Source organism: Fringilla coelebs (genome assembly GCF_963513975.1).
Source record: "Fringilla coelebs genome assembly, chromosome: 6".
In the NCBI taxonomy this organism is placed as follows: Eukaryota; Metazoa; Chordata; class Aves; order Passeriformes; family Fringillidae; genus Fringilla; species Fringilla coelebs.
In genome coordinates, this window is record NC_140034.1 from 10,038,927 (window position 1) to 10,056,320 (window position 17,394).

Sequence of the window (17,394 nt, forward strand, 5' to 3'; positions counted from 1 at the left end):
GCCCATCCCCAAAACTTTTGCTTAAAAGGAAAGAAGTATCGCTCATTTCTCAAAAATATTTTAGAATCTTGATCCAATTTAAAATCGAAGGCAGTTTTTTCATTTAAGTATGGATGGATTATTTATAAGTATGGATGGATAGTTAAGTATGGATATTTATAATGGTTTTTTGCTTTGTTATTCATGAAGACAAATGTTCTCTAGATAATTTTTAATGTGTTGCTAAAGTATAGAAATCCAGCCTTTTTGTTACTACTCTACACTAATTTTCCTATTTAATGTTTTCTTCACACTCTCAGAATGCTCTCTTCTATTCAATTTTTTTTTTAACTACAATAAAGTTTGAAATACTTTTCAGAAACCAGTTACTGACAAATATTTCTGAAGCTATAACAACCAGGAAAAATTTAACTGTGGTGTTTCTCTTTGTTTTGATTTTATTTGATTTTGATTCTTAAAGAGCAGGGATCTTCAGAAAATAAATCTTGTACTATTATACTACAAATATAAAATCATGCTTTCTTCTCGCACTTCTTATAGTTTTAAAAGATTGAAACTGTAGGAAAGATGGGGATTTCAATTCTTACCATGTCTTGTGTCAAGTGTTAATGTCCATTTCTTCTTTCACTTTGTTTCCTGAATTTGTTTAGTGTAGCCAGGTTGCACAGAATGCTTAGTATTGCTCCATCTTTCTTTTCATTGTTTCAGTGGTGTTGATGGTGCTGTCACTACTTTAACCTGTTTTCTGTCTACTTTAGGATAACATCCCAAACTGGTTTTGTGAAAGAACTGCTAAACTAGTAGAAGACATCTTTGCCATTTCTTTCCATTGTCACTGTTTGAAATATATTAGTCTTAATTATTGAAGGTGCACTATGTAAATGACACCTCTTACTTTGACTAGTTCCTGGGATCAGGCGTTACTTTTATTGGGAGACCAGCTCAACCAGGAGTGAAGCTCCAGCTACTCCTCACCATTCCATAATTTGTCCAGCCCTGTTACAGCTGGATTTGTCTAGCAATTTTTCTGTTTGGGAGAAATTCCTAAAGATTCATATTTTGTGTTCTAAAGTCTCTGAACTAAACCACTTAAATATTTTTACATTCAGTGATCTTTAGAAGACTGATGCTGCAGTTTTAGTGGATATGCTTCAAAGCACTTGAAACCTTACTTTACAGGAGTTGAAAAACCTGAAAATCATGCTTTTAAAATTCCTTTTCAAGAACTGAGCAGTAATAAGCCACTGACCTTATTCTTGTGTACTTAAACATTATTGACAACATTTCTACAGTGCCACTTGAGGGAGGAACAGGAAGAAGTGAAGCAAATCAAAGATTTTTTAAATGTAGTTATTGGCTTGCTTTGGGGGGGGGTTGGGTTTTTTGGGGGGCAGGTTTTTTTTTTTAAGAAAGATAAATTTCCAGCCACTTGATGAATAGGAGTAACTTCTGGTTTGAATGACCTTTCCCCACTAAAAGCAGCTAGATCTAACTGTGGCTAAATTTTGTTAATCACATACCTACTTGACATGACATATTTTGACAAAAGTTTATTGTATTAAGTGCATTGTAAAGCAATTTATTAAAATATATTGGTTTTTAACAGTTAAGTATCCTAAGAGTATCAAGACGTGTACATCTATGTAGTTCATAATGTATATAAATTTAGGTAAATTTCATGACATAAAGGTGTACTTGTGAATTGGTTTTCCCAAGCATTTCCCAAGATTTATATATTTGAATCATTTTGTCTTCTCATGTCAAATGAGTGAAGTATGAAATGGATAACAAACTTAGAGGTACTTTTCCTGGTAGGAGATAGTGTGGCTTGGGTTTTGGAGGCCAAAAGTATTTTGCTTTTAACAACAAAGTATAGTATATAAAAAATAAAATTTTATTCTGGTTAGAAGATGTATTTTGGTACCTTAGCTAGTATGAGATCTTAAAATGGGGATTTTATAATCTTAATAAAAACAACTGGTAATAAATGCAAGTGTAATTATGGAAGCAGTGGAAAACTTGTCTTCTTAAATGTATTCTCATTTTGAAATACTAAATATATAGTGTGCAGTGTCTTACTAACAATATATATGATCCATTTAGAAGAAATAATTACTGTATGCAAATGTTTTCTTTGAGAGAAGAAAAGAGACTGGATGTTGCATAGAACTTAGTCTTTATTTGTTCAGAGTTGCCAGTAATTCCACATATACTGGAAGTTAGTGTCTGGCAAAGTGTATTAGAGTGGGAGTACCTGCTCAAGTACTTAGGAAATTAAATGTCAATATAATGATAAGGCTTTTTGTCTGTGTGGAAACCCAGAGGTTCAAATTGAATGAATCATTTTAATAATAGAACAAATGGCCCATTTGGTGTTGATGGGGAGCAAAGTTGCTATTTCCTAAATTAGGGCTCCTAAACACTGATACGGATTTAGAAGCTGGTTCTGTGGTCCTGTGGAGCATCGAGCTGTGTTACAGTAACAGGCAAGCTTTTAATACCATACATCCAGTGGGTGCCTGTTTCTTAGACTCTATGTAAGACAAAATATATCAGATAGGTTGAATTGCTACTAAAAAGGACATTCTGACTATTAATAAGAGTTCTGTATAATGCTGCTTGGTTTTAAGGAGTTGTGATGAGGTTTTTTTGGTTTTGTACTTGTAGAGCGCCCCATACCCTTTGATCACATGATGTATGACCACCTACAGAAGTGGGGGCCCCGCAGGGAAGAGGTGAAATTTTTTCTTCGTCATGAAGAGTCACCAGCTGAAAGCAATGAACAGAGTAAGTACATTTATCCTGAAATGTTGCGACTGAAAGAGATTTTAAAAGATTTCTGAAGTGAGTTTGGTTTTCAGTTCGTTCAGTGAACCTCAGTGGTTATATGTAATATAACTTCCTTGTACCAAAGCCATTTTGAACCTTCCTCAGGGATACCTTTCTTCTTGTTCTTGTGCACCAATTCTCTTCTTTAGAATAAGAGTCTGTTGAGTAATAGCAAGATCTGTTTGTATTCTGCTTAATTTGGATCAAGAAAAGTTGGTGGATATTAGAGAATCATGTAGTTTTTTCTTATTGAAAGTGTTTTGAGAGGGTAGAATGGTTCCTTTTTCTTCTTTCAGTTGCACAGCGAAAGACTCAGTAACTCCTTTGCCGCCTTTAAAAAGTCAGATCTATTTTACAGACATCACTGGCAGAGGTTTCAGTGCCTTTGCTTTCTTAGTATTTCATGTAGGTACATTTAATAGTCATGAAAATTTGCATCCTGAAAAATTGCAGGTCTGCTTGGTTCTATAGGAGAAGTGTTTATATGAAACAGTGCCCTATGAAGTGGGTTTCTTAAAAGACTGGAATAAAAAAATACAAATGTTTTAGCTTTCTGAACTTACTGGTGTAGAGTGTACTTAATCTTTGAGAAGAGTTTTGAGACTGTGCATTGTAGACTTAATGGCTGTCAGACTGTCTGAAGGACAGGAAAGGTGTCTCAGTGAGGTGTGTTTGCATGCCCAGATTATCCTGACTCATTCAACTAATCTGACTACTTTTAACAACAGGATTTGAAGTCTGTGTTGAGTCCTTATTGGTTTCAGCTGAGGCTTCTTCTCTTATTTTTAAGTGGTTCCTGCTTGTCTTGAATGCAGAAGTAGCAGACCCAAAAATATGTGAGGGAATTTTGTATTAATTAGATACTTTGTAAGTAGTCTGTTATCCTTTGGGCAATGCAAATATAAAGTAAGAAATTTAAGATACACTTAAAGTCAAAGAATTTCAATGTACGAGGAAAGCATTGCTCCTGAACCATGCTTGCAAGGCTTTTTAATTCATCATTGAGTTATGGATAGATTTCTAGATTAAAGTTGTTTATAAGTTAGACATTAGAAAAACTTCCTCTACTATCTTAATTATAATGTGATCAGTCTAAGCTGCTGCTTCTTCTGGACACAAAGGCTTTATTTCTGCAGATCCACTCCTTACAAAAAGTAACTTTACTAAGAAAGAATTGGAACTAACAGCATAACAATTCACAGGTAAAAGTTTGTTACAAATTCTTGAACAGAATTCTCAGAACATATGAGAACTGACTCAAGAGAGAAGAGACTCACTTGAAAACTGAACTTTGCACTAAGAGTGATGCTTTACTTTTAGGTGGACGTCAAGCCCAAAATCAAAGAAATGGTATAAACATACCTGTGGAGAAACGAACAGAGAATGGGGTATGTAATAAATCTTAAAAGTTTGGCTTAACACACTCAAACACTTCGTGTTTTGAATTCAAGGTGTGTTATGATGGGAACTGGGAAAAATATATTGATCTTGGTTTTGTTTTGATTTTTTTAGAAAATGAAGAAAATGAATGGGACAATGTGTCTTTTTATCAACTACTCTGAATTTTCTGTCTAGAAAGAAATTAGGTGATGTGAGAAGCTCCGGAGACTTATTAATTCATGTTCTAATCTCTTGTATTCATTCTGTGTGAAGTAAAAACAAGCTGCATTATACATGCACACTTATATTGCCTGTCCACATATCTTTCCTTTGATTTATCTCACTGATTCATAACATACCAATATATGTTGAAACATGAGGATGTATCTGTGAATTGGGATGTTTTCAGGTGCTGGTAGAAGAGCTTGCATAACCCCCATTATTTTATTCTGGCTTTGTGCACTTGATTAATTTCTACATATGGAGGTTTTTTAACTCATATATTACTGGGTTTCCAATTAAAAATACAAATTACATGCCATAGGCAACCTGTGATTCCTGGCTTGAACATTTTCTCTTTTATACATAGAACATAGTATATCTCCTTCAAAATTAACATGGCTTAAAAGCCTTCTACTCCTGAGCTGAAACTCTCATTACTTTCTTCTCTCTTGTCTTATTTCAGTACTAATAAAGATTCTGCAAAGCATAGTCTGTTCTTGTTTGTTCAGGACCATTCTGCTACCTTTACCAAGACACCCCAGCTATAGTTAGCCATTTTTAAACATTTCAAAATTTCAATAAACACATTTAAACTCACCAATTCTTAGTTATATTGTCTCAGTGAAGACAATGTGCATATGGTTCTTTCTCAGAGTAAAATAATACTTAAAGCAAATAATACTTAAATGCAAACAAATCAATTTTTTCAAGCTGAGAATCTTAAAAACAATTGTGCAGATTCAACAGTTCTGTGTTTGTATATTGCATGATAATTAACATTTAAAGTTCACACACTCCCCCATGTAGCAACAGAGTTGTTCAGTCAGTTTGCAGCCTATTGCAGCTTGTTTTGTGTATGTGGACCTAGGGGAAGGAATTTTTTACCCTATTCACAACAGTTAATCATGTATTGCTTTCTGCGTTCCTTTTCTGTAGAGAACACTGGCTGGTACCCTCTGCTGCATGGATCCGTTTATCCTGCTGCCATTGTCATATTGACAATGTAGTGAGATCATGATGCTCTAAAGTGCTGGGGGAACATAACTCTTTCATGACCTCCCCTGATCTACTCCTCTATGTGGATTGTAGCTCAGATACATTTGACATGTAGTTTATTAGGAAATTAGGACTGGCATGTGCAGAATGCCTTACAGTCTTACTTCTTGCCAGGGCTAAGCTCTGTGATAGCATGGCTCTGTATTGAATTGAATTTGCTGTGAGTTTTAGGGGTAAAGCTCAGACTTGATAACTTGAATAACACTTGTATCTTCATTCCATTCAGGATGCTTATTTTTCTTTTTTTTTTTAAATCCCTAAAGTTGGCCGCAAAATTAATATTTGGTGGGGAACTGATCACTTTTTAGAAAGGACTTTTACCAGGTTTAGGAAATAAAGTGTGTTAAATACCAGGTTTATGAAAATAGAAGAAAGACTAAAACCTGAGGGTGTTATAGTAATGTAAAATTGTAATGGGTTTTATGCTTAAAATGGTACAAATTAGGTTTTGGAAGTGTTTAAAACTAAGATTTTCAGTTGTACTAAGTTTTCAATCAGAGGGGGAGGGGGAAAAAGAGGTGGCTTCAGGATCAAGGATTTAATCAGCTTACACTTACGTAATGCATTAGGCTTATTCATTGTTGCTGGCAATGCTGAATGTTAGACTGGCCCTAAAATCAACACAAACCAATGGAACATTGAAGACAGCTCAGATTTTACCAAATACTCTGCATTCAGGTATATTTTTATTACATGTACCTGCTTTAAGGATGAAATATTTGATTTCTTGCTTAATATTGGGTAGAACTGTAAGTGTGATATGCATAAAAACTTTAAGATGAATCTTAGTTTCATTGATTGAACTAATAATCTTGGAAATAATTATGGGCAGTCTATCCAGTTAAATTTAGATGATTCTATTAATTGACATTTTGTCATATGCAGTAAGATTTTTTTTGTTGTTGTTTGAAATTATATGTGCTTGATCAGCAATTACTTAAATAATGGTTAGCTTAAAACCACATTATGTAAATGCTTATATTTCATTAGATTATTTTTCAAGTTAAAAATAGAATAGGCTAAGTCTCTTCCAGCAGTGAAACATTTGTTGTAAAAAGAAGACTTACCTGTAAGTATTCATCTGGAAACTTTGCATTCTACATAACAAAGTTTAAAGGAAAAACTCAGTGAGGTTTTGTGAACTGACAAGTGCTCTTATTGCAGAGGTGACCTTTTGGGGTTTGCTTTTTGTTTACAACTTTCTTTCTTAGAAGTGGATTTATGCTGTAGTCGGGACCTGATCTTTCTGCCAGTACACAAAGGTACAGATGAGTGAAGATCAGACTTACGTAACTAAACATTTCCTTTTGCCAGGGAGATTGGACAGTGTCTCAAGAGGGATTCTCTTCTCTAAGAACAGATGCCTCTTCCTCTGCTTCCTTTCTTTAGCTTGTGTAACTGAGCCAATTGGAGCTGAACACAAGTTGTAACAAGGGGAATTCTAAATAAATAAGGGGAAAAATGTTTTATCATTGAGAGTAACAGACATTGGAACAGACTGTTCAGAGTCTGTGGAATTTTGATCTAGCTGAATAAAGTCCTGAGCAGTCTGAATTGCTCCAGTCAGGGCTTATTGAACCAGGTGACTTCCAGAGGCTCCTTTCTACCTGAATCATTCTTTGATTCTGTGATTGGTGGCCGTGAAATAGTGGTCATTGAAATGCTGGGTCTTGTTTGCTTTCAGATGTGCTAGCATGATCCATGCATCATTCCAAAGTAGCAGCAGCAGTCTGTGAACAGTGAGGCAGAGCAAATATAGATGAAACCACTGGGGGTCAGTGGCAGACAGGAGAGGGACTGGGGAGCCCCATCTGGGCTGAGCTGCTGGCCCTCAGTAGATGTGGATCAGATGCTGCTCTCCCAGAAAGAGCTCTGACTGGATGATGACAGTTGTCCAGGTGAAAAGGTAATCAGATAGCCCAGAAATTTCTTGGAAATGAGAAAACTGGAAAACAGATGTAGTTCACAGCGGGGGGAATAATGGATGTGGTACAGGAACATGACAGAAGTCAAATGTCTTGGACTGAATAAAAGTAGATTAGTGTAATGAAAACAGTCTGTAAATGAAGAAATACTCATTTGCTGTAGTTGCTTATATATAAATAATATATTTTAAATACAAACTATTTTATACATAATAATTTACTTGGGGAGCATAAAATTTCAGTTTGTGGTCTTTGGTGCCAATTGTTTAAACTTATTTTTGCTGTTTCTAAAATTGCTCCCCTGATTTAAAGAGAATGAGATCAATAAGCTTTTTTCTTAATGTATGTTGACTGGAGCCTTTGCCAAGAAATACAAAGTGCAACCTCATTCTATCTCACTACAGAATTTGTGTTAACATTAGTATAAAGGAAATTCTGTAGAGGAAGAAAACTTGACCATCATCCCAAACCAGAGACACACTCCTGCAAATTTTCTTAGTATTGAAGCTGTGACCAGTAGATGAAGTTGAGTGTTAAAAGTTTTGTGCTGATTAGATAATAGAACTCATGCTCACTATTTCTGTCAAAGTGTCTCAAGTCAAGCTTTTAGCAAAAATTACAACAGGTAGTCCAGCTGTTTTAGTATCAGGAGACTCTTATACTGAGGGAATTCTTAGGGAAATTCCATTAACAGATGGGTTAAAACTTCTACATACGTGTACACACAAGGCAGTTTTTTGTAGCACTGATTTAATTTCAAAGAGTGTATGGCTGCTGATGGAGCCTCTGTATTCCACTCCATCATGACTGGAGGAAAGCTACACTGCTTTTGAGTGCCTATGGTGTGACTTGTCCCATTCTATGCTTAGAGATTAGATAGATTTACAAGTGGTGCAAAAATCCCTGAATAGAATTATAAATTGTTCATTAGTTTTAACCATTTCACCCATATGAGTGTGACCAGATAAAAAGGCATTGAACATCTAATGTACATTGTGTTATGGAAGGCCATTTACAAGTATTCTTGCTCAAAATGTAACAAGTGTAATTGTGAGGAAAAAGGCAAACAAGTCACATTTTTAACAGAAGTAATAAACTCAGATGAGAAATACATTGTATGTATTTGCTTGAAGTTTCTCATTTGAACTATTGAAGGATAAAGAGCTTAGTCTGGATAGAAGTTGTTCTTCAAAGCTGAGCTGCAAATTCAATTTAATATAAGCTTGTAAGTATTAAGGACTCTGTTTATAACATTTAACAGTGTGCTTGGAAGGGGCTGCCATTCACATAAGGCAGGTTTTAATCAAATGTGTTTAAAATGAACAGAAAACGATGTCACTCTTGAAATTTAGATTCAGGTGTCTCAGCAAAGTCAAAGAAAATAATTCCATTAAAAGATGATTTTAAACAATTTAGGCACAAGCAATTCTAACAGTGTGCAGAAAAGTATTTTTTCCTGAAGAAATATTTCTGTAAGCTTCCTGGAACCTTCTGACCTTCTAATAAAAGGGTAATTAAATCAGATTCAAGTTTTCCTAGTTTTCTGCTGCAAATTTCTCTGTTGCTTTTGTTAAAGAGACAAAAGCTTGTCTGCTACTCCTGCTGTCCCTTTTATAAGGTATAGATTCTGAAAATTGTTTATCTGTTAGGGAAGCCTTGCTGCCCCTACAGCAACCTTTTGCACCATTGAATTCCTAGTTCAGTTCCTAGCTCAGAGTTAATAGAGTTTGGATTCTCCATAGAGTGATAGAGGTCTTTAAGTCTGTCTGAATCATTTTTCAGACAGCTGGCAGTATGTAGCTCTTCAAAAAAATCCAAAAATCCAAAACAAAAACTAATCCAACTAAAGGATTGAAGGGAAAAAAATTAAATTAGGAAGCAGAAGAAAAAAATTAAAGTCTAAAGCTAATTTTAATGCATACAAATAGCTTTTGAATTCTTGCCAGACCAAAAATCTGAGTCTTTTCACACCTCAGTAAAGGATGGTTATGTAGGGGAGCATTCTCTAAAAGACTAATAATTGTGTGATCCTATAGAAAGTATTTCTGTGAAGCTGTAGGGAATTCAAATGCTCTTGATCTCATACCTCCCTCTGAGGCCTTTTTTAAACCTTTTGGGCTGAATCACATCTTTCTTGGATTTGGAATAAAAACAGCGTTTTAACTTGTCCTGTGCAATCTCAAATATATTGCAGTCCATAATGGACAAAGTTACTATACGTTTAGATTTTGTGAGAATAATTTCATAGGTTTCATTCCACTTACTCTGTGATTATTTTCCTATTACAATTTTAATTATGTTAGGATTAGTTTATGACTAATACTCACTTTTAACATCTGACTTAGTTTGGTTTGGTGAGTCTGAGGGTTATTTGACTGGCTGGGACCAGGGAGCATTCTTGGAACCCACGTGGAACCTTATTTAAGGGCTGTTGTCCTCCATGTCTTCTCCATGTAGTTATGTAATTTTTAATCTCTGTCACTCCAGATACCAGGTATCTATCTAGATGGCTGTGGATATGAGAGTCACAGTATCCAGACTTTTATCATACTGACATTTACACACACTTAATTGCAGTGTACAGATTTTGTAGTTCTGCTGCTTCTCTGGGCATCAAAGAGTTCTGTTCAACAAGTCACAGGAATTGAATATGTGGTTTTCTAGTTCAGAACAATCAACGAATGTGTTCCCATTTTACAGAGGAGAAAATACCTAAACTGCACCACTTACTGAATCTCTACCTCTAGTTCCTGTTTTTGCAGATCTAGCTCTGCTTTTCTTCACTCATGGCTTTGCAGTTTTACAGCAGTACTTAGCTGCAGATATCCATGGCCGGGGAAGAAGAAGTCTGTATGTTTGTTTAATCTCTAACTATGGTATTTATTTTCCTATGTTCATGTTGTGGACATGGAGCAATACAATTCACTCTTTTTTCTGGATTTCTAAATAAATGAAGCATGTGAAGAAGTGCTTCCAGGTGTCACAGCACATAGAGATCCTGAGCTGCTTGGCTCTTACATAAAGTTAGAACAATTTAGGATGAGTGTTTCAGCTGATTTATAACATTACACACATAAACTCAAAGTAAATGTTACTTAAAGACTTGTTATTTTTCTAAGTGTTGCTGTGCAGCCCTTACACCTGTGCTGTACACTTCAATGCCCTCTGTCACAGCTGTATCCTTTTGCAGTCGTGTTAGTATCATTTTTAGTTAAACCAAATATTTTAGTATCAAGTTATTTTAATGAAGGTGGCACTTGTCTTTATTTCTGTAGATCTTTATAGGAGACTGGTTATGAAATTCACTCTGTGGCTCTGAGAGCTTAAATGTGAAAGTTTGAGAGTTTGGACTCCTGCTCTGACTCTGGACAGCTTTCAGTTCAGAGCAGGAGACTCTACTGGTCCGTGCAAGGCCAGCTATTCATTTTCAGTCCAAATTTCGAGTTCTGTCTTTTATGTAGCTGTGTCATTTGCAGATCAGTGTTTTCTCTCATCTTTTCCATGGTCTCTGTGGTGTTTCTCATGCAGTGCTGCTGTGGCCTCCTTTCTCTGACACACCTTTCCATGTTCACTGACTTGCTCATTTAGTTTCCTGTCCATCTTGCCTCTGGACACCAGGCATACCTATTTCCCACCTGCATGTTTTTCCCAGGCGAGTGAACCTTTCTATTTCTCTGTTGTTTCTGCAGCTGCCTCCAGATCTAATGGTTGCTAAGTTTGTTCCCCCTGCAGTCTTCCTCGGATCAAAGCCGAAAAAAATGAAAATCCCTCTGGCTAATTTAGGAGCAAGGGAGTTAAACTTGTTCTTCTTCTCGTATTCCTAGTGGATGATCGTTCTCTACAGCTCATACCTTTACTTGCTTGCTAAAAATAAGCCTGTTCTTTATTCAGCTGGAATAGTCACTGTATTGTGCTTGGACATAGAGTTCTTCACTGTTCTTATGGAGACCCATTTGACTGGATCTCTTGTATAAGTGCAGTGAATCACGCTTGAATTACTTTCTTGAAAGAAGGAAGAGAGGGTGAACTTGCATGGCATTCGTGAGTTTGACAAGGTAAATTACAGCTTTTAATGTTTTGGGGTTTTATCTTCTACAGTACCCTGATTTGTAGATACATAAGAAATTGTTAATGGGGTTTAGTATTTTCTGTAGTGTTTAATATTTAAAAATCCTTAGATCTAGGTTTTGGCTTGTTCCAGTCTTCTCTGGCTTGCAGATTCTTGATTTATGCTATTGCACACATGCTTTAGCTTTATTGCTGGCTCATATATTCATCCTGTTGCCTGCAAGATTGAAGAAAAAGCTGAATTACGTAGGGAAAAGCAAATAGCAAACACTGTAAAGGTTATTTGCATAAGATTGTGGTATCTATTGTGACTCTGTTTGCCTTTTGTCTTAGGCAGTCTCTGTTAATAAAGAAATTGTTATGTTTCAGATGGTATGGTTTGCTGTCACTTTAAACAGTAAAATTGCATACAAAAAGCAATGATTTTTGTGATTTCTTTGGTATTTAGGTTTGGCCCAGCATTGGTAATACTACAAAAATACAAAGGAACAAATAATCCATGTGTTTTTCAAGCTAAGTTGTCTATAGTCTTACACTTTCAGTTTAACCCCATAACTGTGGAAGAACTGTATATTGCTCTACATTTTCCATTGAATATGAAAAGTGCAATGAATCAAGCTGATTATAGTTGACAGCTGGCTTGATCTTGCCGTGATTAGGTCTTTTACTGCTGGCAAAATCCACTAGCCTTTTCCGTTAGCTGATTGCTGATGAATGCAGAGAGACAGCTTTTCATATCGATAAAGAGTTTGGGGAAACCTGCATCCCATATGGAGTAAGATTAAAAGGCATCCTACCTACTATTGATTGCACTGAGCCAAACAGCCATGCAGGAACTCGTAAGATGTGCAGGGTTGTTGTTTTGGCTTGCTCACAACAAGCTGTTAAACCAGTAGTGTAGACAGAAAAGAGCAGGAAGATGGAGCTGAAGCGTGTTGAAGCATCGGAAATGTTTACAGCTGACGGGCAGTGCTGCGAAATAAAGATGTGCTCGCTTGCAATTAAATGGGAAAATAGTGAACAGGTAATTAATTACTTTCCAAATTTGTTTGTTTTGTACTTTGGTGGCATGTTATTTAAGTGCTGTGCAGCTTTTGCACTTCAGTTTAAATGGTTTTGGGTTTAGTTGTCACATGACCAGAATGCAGACCAGCTTGGGTTTTGTAAGACTTTATCTCTGAATTGAAATCCTTTATCAGATTTTCTTACATCCATTTACTATCTTTCTTATGTTTTAAGACTTTATCAAAAGCTCAGTACTTCAAAATGTCGTGGTCAACTTTTGCTTTTAACAGTGTCCTTTATGGGAAGTACAAGTTGTACGCTAAGTTTGCAACACATCTTTCAGGATATTTTCAGTGCTTTTGGGTTTTAGAAATTTTTCATTACGCTATTCTCATATGAAGAGTATTACATCACAGAAAAACTTCGTATTGAAACAATTAAGGGTAGAATAAACACAGAATTGGTGCTAAACATATTATTCAGACTAACAATTACTGCATCTTAAGCATCCTTAGCAATCCTATCAGAATAAGCTGTTGCTTTTAGAAAAGACCCAGAAAAATATAGTTCCAAGACCATTTCTAAAGGATCTAGACAGTGTATTTTCAGTGTGTATTGTAACTTGTCTATGACTCAAAATCACTATGAGTAAAAGGATCAGTGTTGTAAAAAGGTCTGAGATTTTGTGCACAACTCATATTTCAACAAGAATATATAATCTCTTTTAAGATGCCTTTTTTTAGGAGTATGAGGTTGATGTTTAATTAAAAATCAGCTACTGGGTATTTTAGCCAAGACTAAAATTAATATAAACATACTTAAGATTTCTGTGGCTGTTTCAAAGTGGCTGCAAGGACAAGGAAGAAAGTAGTGCTTTAAATAAACAAGTTTCAGATGCTACTTTCCTAGAAGTAATTTATAAGCAGTCTATTTCAGATGTAGCAGATGTTCAATATATGCTTAAATCCATTTCTAATTTTGAAAATCTATTCTAACATTGTTTTCATTTGTGTTAAGTTCTGTATTTTCATAGCTGTTCTGCTTAAAATAGCAGCCTCACTAAGAAAGTAATATGGGAAAACAGGAAATCTGGAGTCTGTAGCTTATACTGAGTAGAGTTTAAACATTTTCTTATGGAGTGACTCACAAGCATCAGCAAGTTGGAGGAATTACTAACAAGACAGTGTAGATTGAGAGACGTTAAGATTTTTATCAACTATAGATAATGTGACATTTTTCAGCAAACTGTGATGCAGTTGAAGCAACTTTATTGTAAGAAACTGTTAGTGTCTTTATTTGCATGATGCAATAATATTTTATTATAGGATTTTGGGGTAAAATTGCCCAGTTCTGTTTGTGATGTTAATTGCAGGATTATTTTATTATCATGAGATAGTATACGCTAGGTAGTTTTTCTTTAATTCCCAATATTCTGGGTATCTTTTCTGGGTTTAATTAGCTCATTCATTTCCATTAAGCTAAAAAAAGGCACGTGCTATTGTCATTGGATTCTTTAAAATGGATTTCTGCTATCGGCATGTTTCTGACCCAATTAAAAAAAATGCAAGGCTGAGCTGTGGATAAAGCCACTAAACTGGAAATAATGTCATCCATGTCAAGATCAGCAAAAACTCTATTTTAGTTTAAATAAAAACAGATACTTTCTTTTGTCTTTTGATAGCATTACACATGAGTTTAGACAAAGGATTTTCAAGTTGTTTGTTGTGTGTATCTCTAAGATCAGCTTTTATGGAAAATTGTGGTCAAAAATCTATTAAAATCCTTGCATTTGATGATATATAGGGTCAATACATATTTTTTCAGAAATTTACAGAGGTCTGAATAACTGATCTTCAGCAGATGCTCCATCTCTTCCTATAGACCTCAGAGAGCAAAAGGAGGCCACATACTTTTCATGTAAGACCTATCTGATGCAGGAGCGACTTAATAAACTCAGATATCTTCCATCTGCTTTCCTCATCACTACTGTTGTGCCAAGGACAGGTACCCAAGGTGTGTGTTGGATATTCTCACCAGCAACCCTTAAGGATTTGTTGCCAACTGGGCTTTTTAGAGCATCCCCCAAACTTTGTTATTTTTAATGCAGCTTAAGACAAAGATGGAACATGTCTGGGCTTCTGCTGCTCATGTCCAGGTTAGCATTGGAGAATTAGGAAGTCTTTTGGTAGATTCAGCAGGCAAAGCAAGCTGTTCCTTTCTTTCCTGCTCAGGCAGTTTGGAGTTCTTCAGCCAGAGCTGTTACTCCTTTGCTGTAAATGCCACACAGGGGAGGAAATGCAGGGATGGTCCACAGGGGTGACAGCACTCTGGTTTGGAGAGGCTGAGAATTGTCAGAGCGCCGATGCTTGTCTGGAATTCAGTGGCTGGAGAGCACGCCAATCTACCCCTTTCCATTTTATAGTTGTAATTCTGCTTCATTCTGGGAAAATGCTCATTTGTGTAATACACTTCACTCCCTTTTTGCCCACATGTTTGTATACCTAGTTCCAGATCTGCCAGTTCTGTTTGTCACGTAGCTCTGTAGATTTCTGGGATTTGACAGCTCTGCAAAGGTAAATCCCTCATAGGGAGATAAATTTTATATTCCCTCCTGTGCCCTAGGAAGTAAGAGCAACTTAAAACTGCTGTGGATTATGGAAAGGTGAGTCTTTTGCTGGGTGCAGTAAAACCTAAGTATTTACTGTGTGTTTCCGTGTAGCCGTTTTAAATCTTCTCAGGAACAACTTGCAGCATCTTTCTCACCTGTGCTGTGCTCCCCTGTTAGGGTGGTGAAGACGTTTTCTTTTTGCCATGGCAGAATTGTATGTCTCCTCAATGAAGCGCACATGGGGGTGGTAAATTCTTTCACGAGCTCAAACTCTTTGATTTGGAATTTTTCTCTCTCTTGGACTTTCTGCCTCTAATAGTACTGTGGTTTTGGTTTGGTAATGGGTGTGTGTCCCCACCCCCTCAGTCTTTGATATGCTAGGGTTTACCCCATTTGGGTAAAGAGTGTTTCTTTCACAATTTTTCTCCTTGGGGGTATGGTTACCTTTACTATCAGGAGAAGGAAGGTATGGAGGACTTCAGAGAAGTTCTTTTAGTTTGGTTTTGTTGTGGGTTTTTTGGTTTGGTTTTTTTTTTTTTGGGTTTTTTTTTTTTTTTTTTTTGGTTTTTTTTTTTTTTTTTTTTGCTTTTGCTATAAAGGTCATTTGGCCAAAGTCTTCCTTATCTGTATAACAGTTTTAGAGTGGCAGCCTATGTAAAGAATAAACAGTGGAGCTGGGCTGCAGATGGGGTGTCTGCTGCTTTATCTTCAGTAGCTGCTCTGTATTGACTTTTTAATAAACTGGTTGAATACTGACAGAATGACAATATTGGTTTAATAAAGATGGTTGAAAGTAGTGCAACACAAGCAAAAACTTTCTGGGTCACCATTTTGATGGGCAAAGCCAGAACCAGCTCTTCTGGGCTCCACAGTAGACGCTAAGGCACAGACTTTTTAAACTCTGTGTGCTAGTTGTTCACATTTTAAGTGACATTGACCTTGGTAGTTGGTGGTTTAACCTCAGATTAATTTCTGACTGTGCCAAGAGAGGAACAGAATGGTGGAACAAAGTAGAAGAAGAGAAGTACTAAATGAGGGAGAAAGGATAGAGGTGATGGGGGGGAATGATAGGAAGAAGACTAGAAAATATGTGAGAGTTTATAGAACATGATTGAGTGTACAAGAATATGCACAGGAGAAGGTGGAGCTTGGCCAGTTTCAGGAAGCTTGAGTTACTTGAACCTGTGGTTCCTCATGCAGGGTTTTGGGAAGGGAACTTCAGAAGATTGTGTGGGAGATGGGTGTGAACTAAAAAGAAGGAATAAATAGATAAGGGACGTTAATGACATGGTGGTTCTTGCAAACCTAGAAAAAGATCCGAAGAGATAGTATGCAGGAAATGATTAGTAAGTTCATGTATTACTCTGCTTTTCTTTTTCAATTAGTTGGTTACATTATGCTTTACTGGCTGCTTGAGTGGCTGGGTGTTGCTGAACCAAAGCATGAGACCACCAGTCCTTCTAGTGGCCTGTAAAGCTTTTGAATATTTGGTTTTTCCTTTAAAGCTCTTTTGAAATTGTAACAGTCTCAGGTGTGGATTTAGTGTATGTTTTATTATTATTTTCAAAGTAACTGTTCTTACTAGTGCAAATTTAGAAAATTAGCAGAAATAAGTATCTTCATGGGTTAAGCATGGAAGCGAAAAAACTGCATAAAATCAGACCACATCCCAATTATCATCTTTCAAAAAATAATCTATTCAAAAGCTTGGTCTCATGGGGTTTTTATTTTAATATTGACATAATTAGATTCCTCTTAAAAGAGAGTTTTCTGCTGGGAATAGAGGCAAAAAACCACTGGAATCTGCCCTTATTGCTTCCATCTCTTGACTACAGTACATCCTGCTTGTAAAAGAAATATTTTAAGTTCAGGTGCAATTTTTCATTTACCATTGTGAGTTGCCAATGAGTAAGCAATTCATAATAGCCCAGAAGTATGTAGACTGAGGAGTTTGTGATATTAAACAGCATTGAAAGGAAGGAGGAATAAGAAAATAAATTTTTAGTGTGACAAGACTAATATGTAGAAATAAATATTAAAGGAGGTTTGTTTCCTTAATTAAATGCCTAAGGTATGATTTGTTTTGAGGCTGCTTGTAAACTGGTTCCCAAACTGTTTAATTACTATTGTATATTCATCTCACCTGTCTCAAAAATATTAATCATCAAATGGTAAAATATTAGCTTGTAGTAGGAAGGTGATGTCAGAAGCTGAAACTCGAGTTCATTACAAATGCTATCTTTCATCACGCCCTTTTAAAGTGCATGTTAAATAACAGAAGTATAATTTTTTTAAGATCCC

The 17,394-nt window shown here is 36.0% G+C and overlaps 1 protein-coding gene across 5 annotated transcripts in view; it reads left to right on the forward strand.

Moving 5' to 3' along the window:
• The window catches only part of PPP1R13B (protein phosphatase 1 regulatory subunit 13B), a 69,720-nt gene that overhangs the window by 29,767 nt on the left and 22,559 nt on the right, over positions 1-17,394 (forward strand). For all 5 annotated transcript variants that reach the window (XM_084207423.1, XM_084207425.1, XM_084207421.1 and 2 more), the window contains exons 3-4: positions 2,668-2,787; positions 4,150-4,217. In XM_084207423.1, the coding sequence (XP_084063549.1) occupies positions 2,668-2,787; positions 4,150-4,217 (188 nt within the window). The remainder of the gene's footprint in view (positions 1-2,667; positions 2,788-4,149; positions 4,218-17,394) is intronic.